The sequence below is a fragment of the Mus caroli genome, chromosome 1 (assembly GCF_900094665.2).
Source record: "Mus caroli chromosome 1, CAROLI_EIJ_v1.1, whole genome shotgun sequence".
NCBI classification, from domain to species: Eukaryota; Metazoa; Chordata; class Mammalia; order Rodentia; family Muridae; genus Mus; species Mus caroli.
In genome coordinates, this window is record NC_034570.1 from 143,640,290 (window position 1) to 143,649,025 (window position 8,736).

Consider the following 8,736-nt stretch of genomic DNA (forward strand, 5'->3'; position numbering starts at 1 on the left):
TGAGCCACCATGTGGTTGCTGGGATTTGAACTCTGGACCTTCGGAAGAGCAGTCGGGTGCTCTTACCCACTGAGCCATCTCACCAGCCCCGAAGTATACATTTTTAATTCAACTGAAGCCACAAAGGAAGCAGAAATTAACAAACATGATAATTCAGCCAGTCAATATTTAAGCAAGTGTTATTAACATTATTGTAGCAAAAACTTCTAAGCCTCAAGTTTTTTTTTTAAACTGGCCTATTTGGTAAAAAAGCCATGTTTGATTTTCTGGAATTGAGGCTACTTCACATCCTAGGAAGGCTACGAGTGGGGGGGAAGGAGTAGATAGGTGGGAGAGACAACACAACAAACTCTGTGGACCACAAGGATTTACCAGTGTTCACCTTACAAGTCCTTCTGAGGCTTCCTACCAGACTCAGCATTACCAGATTGTTCTAGAAAGCAGAGCCCACTCCACTCAGTTATTTACTCCTCCTGGCTTCCTTCTTTCACCAGACTCTGATTACGCTTGCTACTTTATCCAGCCTCAGTCAAGATGTACCATGATGAATTTTTATCTTACAATAATAATATGGAAGTATTTTCCTTCCAATTCAAAAGACAACCATTTTTCTGATGCCTCAGAGACAAGTTTAAGGCTGCTGTTTTATTTCTTACTCTAAAGTTTCTATCATGGAATATGACACTAGAATGACCTTCCAAAGGAGGTATCAACTCTTGACAAAGCAGGCATTTATGAACCATTTCTGTAAAAGAATCTAACACTAGGAAATCAACTTGAAACTGACTTCACTAAAACACTCAGCATAGAAGAAAATTTAAGACAGAATAACAAAGAAAGCAAAGTTGGAAAGTATACAAAATAGGAATAGTAATTCTCACAATGACAGTAGGTGTTATTTGGTAATACCTCTGACACTTTTTATATAGGACTTGACCTGTTTGACTGGTATTGTCTATGACTATGATTACTCTTTCTCATATTCTAGAACCACTTTTATATCTTCTCCTTCTCATGCTTTAAAACTGCGCGTCTGCGCACTCCTGAGCTCTCTCTCTCTCTCTCTCTCTCTCTCTCTCTCTCTCGCGCTCTCTCTCTCTCTCTCTCTCTCTCTCTCTCTCTCTCTCTCTCTCACACACACACACACAGAGTTTTCTGTGTGTCCTGGTTAGATTTTTGTCAAAGTGACACAGGTTAGATAGTCACCTGGGAAGAGACCTTTCAAGTGGGAAAATGTCTCCATCAGATTCTCTCCAGGCAAGTCTTTAGAGTGATTTCCTTATCGATTGATGTGGATGGGTCCAACATTTTGGGAGCAGTGGTCCTTGTGGTACAGGGAAGCAGGCTGAGTAAGCCATGGAGGATAACCCAATAAGAGAACACCTCCATCACTTGTGCGCCAGTCACTGCCCTGAACTCCCTGTGTGATGATGGACTGTAAGATAAAATAAACCTGTTTCTCCCATGCTGCTTTCTCACAGCAACAGAAACTCAAAAAAGTGCCTTTGGTATGTAATTTCCAAACTCTTTAAAAAAATAAATTATTTTAAAGTATATTGTGCCTTACTTATAATCTCATCTATGGCCTACCCTCACCCTTCTGCATGTAACAGAAAAACTAAACTCAATCCAGCCTTTTACTCAAGGAAGTGTCAATCTTTTAAAAAAAAAAAAAAAAAGTTTCGTTTTGTCACATCAAGAGAAAGAATCTGACTTCTGCTTCAATTTGGTTAATATATGTTTAAGGACATTTCTTACTTTATAAATATTAAGTCTTTCGAAATCTGCAGTCTTGTTCACAGTATCATCTCGTCCCTGTACAGGGCCTTTCTTCTTTTCACTTATGCTTTTTCTTTGAGATGAATTCAGTTCCTTTAATGTTGAGTCCCCTACTTTCTTGTTCTTACCATCATAATCGTATGTCTCACTGAAAGGGCCACCTTGCCTCTACATTTCCACTACCCCACCATTTCAATACTAGACACCCCTGCTCACTTTACTCTAACAAACTCTAAAAATTTGGCTAGGAGAAAATAAATTTTCATTCTACATGAGGGAAAATCTACAGTTATGCAGTTTAAAAACTGTCCAGTCATGGTTTTCTCCCATTGACAAAGGTAGGCAACTCTTCCTTAAGTCAAGGTCACAGGTCACATCCCCTAATTTCTATTAAAAAAAAAAACCACACACACACAACAGCTGTTCTGGGGGCCTGGAGAGATGGCTCGTACTCTGGCTGCTGTTCTGGAGGCTAGATTCCCAGAACCCACATGGCCAATCACAACCATCTGTAACTCTAGTTCCAAAGAATCCAACACCCTCTTCTGGCCTCCATGGTCACCGTACAAGAAGGCAGACATTAATGCAGGCAAAACACCATACATATAAAAATAAGTCTACTAAGTAAATTTAAAAAAAGGTTCTTTTTTCAAAGAAATTCAAAGTAGTGTTTCCTTGAAGACAGTCTCCAGTCTCCCAGCAGTAGTATTTAACTGACCTAAGAGGAAAACTGAAGCTAGCACAATGCTTGTTACTGCCCCCTCCTCCTGCATGCATCTCTAAGTATCAGACTTAAGACTTGCTTTCTTTACTTAGGACAGATCTACAAAAGCAGAAGTGGCTCTGACAAATTTGGAAGGTGTTCTATAGCTCATGCCTCTCTCTTTTTGCCTATTGGATTGCAGCTGGAGATGTAGCTGTCATTCCATTTTAATTTATTCTTCAGAGTCAAATTGACACCAACCTGTCACTGACTCCATAACCTAAGGGTAATTCTTCCCTCCAAGCAGATTTATACACTGGCACAGAAGCTTCTAAAAGCCAGCTATCTCTGCATTAAAAGTATCAGCACTTTCCTAACGTTTGTCATCACAATCCTCCAACTGCCAAGACCTTATTTCAAGTCCTAAAAGTCCACATAGTTTATGACACAGTAATTTTCTCAAAGCTGTAAACATACAAAATGTCTTTTTGGTGTTGCTGTTTTTTTCCGAGACAGGGTTTCTCTGTGTAGCCCTGGCTGTCCTGGAACTCACTCTGTAGACCAAGCTGGCTTCGAACTCAGAAATCCGCTTGTCTCTGCCTCCCAGGCGCTGGGATTAAAAGCCTGTGCCACCACAGCTGGGCTTACAAATTGCCTTTTAACAAGTCATCTCAGATTTCTTTCTTTGAGACAGGGCCTTATGAAGCCCAGGTGGCTTTGACCTTGCTAAAGAGTGGATGACCTTGAACTTCTGATCTTCTGGTTTCCTCTTCCAGAATGATAGATTACAGGTGAACTTTATTATACTCAGTTTTATTTAGTGCAGGGTAAGCAAGCATGCTATGTTACAAATGAAGCAATATCCCTGATCTATATCCATCCCTCATCACAAATTTTCTGATGTCTATTTTATCTATAAACTAAAAATCACAAAATTTAAGACCCTTCTAACATCAGATTACAGAATAGGTTTTCCTGTGTTCATAAAAATACATGGCCTTATTTTCCTTTCTATCATTTCAAAGGACCTTATAGTGTATTTATCTGTTCATGTTTACTGACTTTCTATCAAAATAGACTACCCCATGCTCACCCTTGTTTCACCAGTGAAGTCTCTCAGCTCCTAGAATATAGAAAGCCCTCAGTTCACACTTGGGCAAAGAATGAGCATAGACATGCAGCACAGAAAGCTGACAGGAAGCTACAAGACAAGCATTTGAATTTGTTTTTACACACCAGCCATTTGATCCTCAATAACTTCTTTGGACTCACCTTCCTAATCTGCAAAAGAAAGAAGTTAAACTCCATTCAAGCCCTCCAGCATTCTTGCCTAACCGAACACCACTCCCCCTTCGATTTCCTTATTATCTATGTCCTTCCATTTAGAATCTCCCTTTCTTAATCCACAGCTGTCAGGAGAGTCCATCCTATAAGAGTTTAAGTGTCCTTTTCTTTTAAAACCTAACAAACTTGTAAGTTCTGTAAGAGGGTGGAGTCCTTACTTTCTATTCTTAGCAGTTGGTACAATGCCCTACCTACAGGTGAACAACCAACCAATCAATGAATCACAGGAGTATAAAGAGCAGATGAACAAAGAGTCTTTCCTATTCCCTCAACTGCTCAGGTCATCTAGGACTCAGCAACATGGTACCTTTTGTGGTGATAGCTACATTAGTCTGTGCTATTTATTAATTTACGCACACACTGGATATTATCATGTAAATTCCTTAAGATTAAGAACTGTCCTGGTAGTTCCTATTTCTTTCTACTGCACCTATATATTCACAGCTCACTGTAAAAGTTTACTTAATACAGTAATAAGGGTAACAGGAAAAAAGAGAATGCGACCTTATAATATCAGGCATACACACTGTGCTAAACTCTGGAATTCATGCATCAAAGATTCAGAGATCCCACCACCCTCTCTCCAGTGTAATGAATAACTACTTTCAAAGACAGAATAGCCACTCTGTTTACCACAGAACAACATCAATTCTCTTGCAATATGAATATATATGGGACCACTCTAACACATCGACTTCCACATCACTTATTTCTAAACAGCTAAAGAAAATTTTACTCAGTTATCTACCTATTCAATTCCCTTCTCAAGGTTTCAACTCACTTTTTAAAAGTATCTTACCAAATAAGACCTGCCATTTAAAAGAAAAACACTGTTCCTGAAAGAAAAAAAAAAAAAGGCCAGTTTCTAAGTTCCCCCCCCCCCCGAGTCTTTGCAACTCCTCCATTAGCCTCGGGCACTAGCAACCTTATTTCCCATTGTGAAGGCTGTATTTTCTCCTCTAGTTTCCTCCAAGCTCTCACTCAGAATCCGTCAAACTATTCTGACTGCACACCAGCTGCTGTCTTTCCATTCAAAATGTTCTCGACGTCGTTGTTAAAGCATGTGAGTCTTCTTTAAGTGTGCATCAATCCCTGCTTCCCCTCCCTTACCCCAGACACACACACACGCGCACGCACACACACGCACCCCCAGTACCCATGCGTCACTCTATCTCCTTCATACAAGTTCCTTACATCGCACCTAATGAGTGCACACGACTCTCAGAATGGTATCTTCCAACTACAGTTTCTTTCGAGAACATCACCTTGTTCGTAGCACCTCTCTCTTCCCTCCTCTCCCCATCCTTCCCCCCCCCCTTTTCCGGGCTCCCCGACCCCTCTAACTCTGGACAGAAGGCATGATTTCTCCTCCTCCCAGCCCGCGATTAAAGAACAAGCTCGCGTTTCCTGCGGGCTCCCCTTCCTCTCATTTGCCCTCCAGAATGCGCCCTCCCAACCCCCAGGTGTGCCGACTTCCATCCTCCTCTCTCCGCCTGCATCGCCCCGGCCAGCACACCACGTTTCCCGGGCCGTGGGCTCCAGACCCCTTCACACCCACCTCGACTCCGGGTCGCTGCCGGCTCGCCTCTCCCCTACCCCGGCCCCGCAGCCTGCGACCGGAGGCGCGCGCGCGCGCACACACACACGTTCTCTTCTCCCGCTTCCCCAACCTCCCTCCGCTCCTCGCCCGGCTTCCCGGGGACCAGGCAGCCATGTGTGTGCCCGCCCCCTCCCGCAGCCGCCCGCTCGGCCCCGCGCTCGGCCTCCCCGCCCTGGGGACAGAAGGACGCCGCGACTCCCCCACCGCCTCCGAGTCCGCCGGTCCTCGGCCCCCCGAGAGCCTCCCCTTCCCCCGTCGCCACCACGCCTCGGCCGAGCTCCGGCGCTCACCGGAGATACTGCGCGCTCTGCAGGCTCATCCTCCGCCGCCGCGTCTCGCCGCGAAGCCTCCGTGGGTCTCTCAGGCTCCTCGGAGCGGCCCCGCCGCCCCGCGGGTGCTGGCGGCCGCCGCCATCTTCCTCTCCTCCGACTCCTCCTCGCTCGGCGCGGGGGGGTGGGGGGGGAGAGTGAGTGAGGCGAGGGGGAGGGAGTGGGGGGAAGCAGCTCCGGCGGCGGCTGCGGCTCTGGCCTGTGGGGCGCAGGGACGCTCCGGCTCCGGAGGGGGGGAAGAGGAGGGAGAAGGGAAGGGGGCGGGGGAAGAGGAGGGGAGAAGCAGAGGAAGGAAGTCGGGCTTGCTCTCGCGAGACTTCAGCAGCGCCGGTCCCTCTGGGTGCTTTCCGCGGCTCTGTAGCGCTCCCTCTTGGGATCGGCGAGCGGTGCGGTGCCCGCGCGCCGGCCGAGCGATCCGGTGCTGGTGCCCCGCGGCCTCCTAAGGCTCCGTCCTGTTCTTCCCGGGCGCGGGGGCGGCCCCCGGCTCACCGCGGACATCGAGCCCAGAGCAGCCGGGAGTCACACTCAAAGCCTTCCGCCCGGCCACCCGCCCACTTCTCGCTTCCTTTTTTTTTTTTTTTTTCCCCCACTCCTCCACTTTCCCCGCCGGAAACGCCACCCCTTCCTCCTACAGTTCCGCCCGCCAATTCCTCGACTCCGGTCGTCCCCTCGCGCGCCTGAGAGTGACGCAGAGGCCTCCCCCGTTTCAGCCGCCCCTCCCTGGGCACTCTGGGAGAAGGTTGGGGGGTCGGGGTGGGGGGGTATAGGGCGGAGCCCAGGGAGAAATAGAAAGAAAACCAATCCGATTGGGCAGGCCGCTGCCATGGAAACTGGAGGCTGTGGTTGTATTGTCATAGTAACTGCCGTGTGTAGACAGGGTGACCCTCCCGTGGAGAATCGGGTTCCCTGGAAACTGCCCAGGATTCCCTGCTTGGATTCCCTGCCTTTTTAAAAGCCAGGAGTTGAGATGGTTATCCGAGCAGGAAAGTCCATTTTTTCCTCCCTTACTCTTCCAGCAAAAATTGGGGGAGACCCCGAGGCATTCATTTTGGGCATTTCCAGCCCCCCAAGGGTGGAAACCACCTCCATCGTTGCCTCTCAGAGTCGGGTGGGGAGAGGGCCTGGCCCGAGAAGAAAAGGCAGGTTATGAAGGCTGGCGGCGGGTGGGTGGGAACGAGAAAGCGAGGGCGATGCTGCGAAGTCAGAGGAAAGGGAAGGGGCTTCCCCACCACTGTTTGAGCCTGGGCAGCGGGATCCCGCCAGGAGCGGGTCCCTAAGGGAAGAGACGGGCACACGACAACCGAGATGCGGCTCCGGCGATCGTGAATGTTCGACTTTTTGTAGCCGGTCGACCCTTGCCTAATTCCTACTCGATATCACCGGCGAGACCTCCGGAGGCGACTCAGTGAGAGCTGGAACCCAGCCTAGGAGGCTAACACGCAATTCTTAGGCATTTAGAATGGAGAGCGATCAGAAAGGCTGATGACATTCTTTCCAGAGGTACCCTCAGTGAGAAAAGACGCCCCGTCATCGAAGGTTGATCTCTAAAAACCCCCTCCTCAAAAACATCTGCAGTGTTTTAGAACTTGCCATTAAAAAAAAAAGTATCTAGATTTATCAGCATGAGGGAGTCTAAGAAAATAATTTTCCATTTTGAGAACGAGTATTTTAAGTATTTTGTGTCAGGTTTAGGGTTAAAATAGAAATAATGGATCCTGATGATGTGGAATCGTGTAGAATAAGTCATTCTGATGGAATGAAGTAATTATTGATATTTTACAGATTTTATTTTCAATTGATATTGAAAGTTATATAAGCAGCTATCCAAAATGTTCTAAAATAAGATCCAAGAACGCAGTCCTCACTGTATAGTTAAAACCAGCATTTCAATGGGATCTTGGTTTTGGTTTGGGTACCTGATATCTTCCGTTTTTCCATGCTGCCTAAAGAATCGCTTTCCAGGTCTTTCTGTGAATCCAACGCCTATTAACCTAGAACAGTGTTTATTTGGAACGTCTTTCGGTTCTCAAGAAACGAAAGTACTTGGACATCATTCTCAAGGACAGCTTGTCATTAACGAAATAGAAAGTGAACTATGCCCCCTCATGCTGCAAGCAAGCACGAGTGTGAGGCCCTATGACGTGCAGGCAATTGCAGCAGTACAATGGCCCCTATCTTCCACCAGCGCCAACACACCGCCCACTCACGGGAAAGAGAGCCACCTAGTGAGAAACTGTTCACATCTCTGGAGTGTAGCTTTCTACCTCAACTCTGGAAGTCAAAGAATGGAAGTTACTACTATATATACTCAAATATTCTACTTTTTAAAAGTTAGCATTCAGGGTGATGAATTCCATTATGGCACACACACACGCACGTACACACATTTTATCTACCCTCCCCACTGATTTCCTCCATAGTACTTTCTTCCCTCTCTTCCTTGTGCTCTCCCCCTCTTAGTCCTCCATTCTGCTTTCATTGTCCTGTGAATTCCATTAGATTCTCCACTGCTTCCCTCCCTAGAGACCTTTTCTTCCCTTTTCATGACACACATTTTAAATCTAGATGCTGTGTATGAGAGAAAATGTTATTTGTCTTTTTCAGTATGGCTTATTTTTCTTATTATTTGATCTCCAGTTCCTTGCTTTTTCAAAAAAAAAAAAAAGTGGTTTCAAGGGGGTTTGTGATTGAAAAAAATCCATTAGGTATATGTACACTTTCTTATCTGTTGATGGACACATAAACTAGTTCTATTTCTTAGCTATAAGGACTAGTGCAACAATAAATATGGATGTGCCAGTATCTCTGGTGTGTTGACTTTAAGGTTTATACCCAAGAATGGCAGCGCTAACTTTTATGGTAGTGTTATTTTTCGTTTCTCGGGCGACTTATACACTGACTTCCAGAGAAGCTGGGCCAGCTTGCATTACCACCTACAAAGTATAAGAATTCCTTTACTCTTTTTTTTTTTTTTTTTTTTT

At 46.1% G+C, this 8,736-nt stretch overlaps 1 protein-coding gene across 7 annotated transcripts in view; it reads right to left on the bottom strand.

The window, feature by feature from the left end:
- The window catches only part of Smg7 (SMG7 nonsense mediated mRNA decay factor), a 63,847-nt gene extending 57,985 nt beyond the window's left edge, over positions 1-5,862 (bottom strand). For all 7 annotated transcript variants that reach the window (XM_021177737.2, XM_021177809.2, XM_021177439.2 and 4 more), the window contains exon 1: positions 5,717-5,862. In XM_021177737.2, the coding sequence (XP_021033396.1) occupies positions 5,717-5,745 (29 nt within the window). In that variant the 5' untranslated portion in view covers positions 5,746-5,862. The remainder of the gene's footprint in view (positions 1-5,716) is intronic.
- Positions 5,863-8,736: the final 2,874 nt, after the last annotated feature.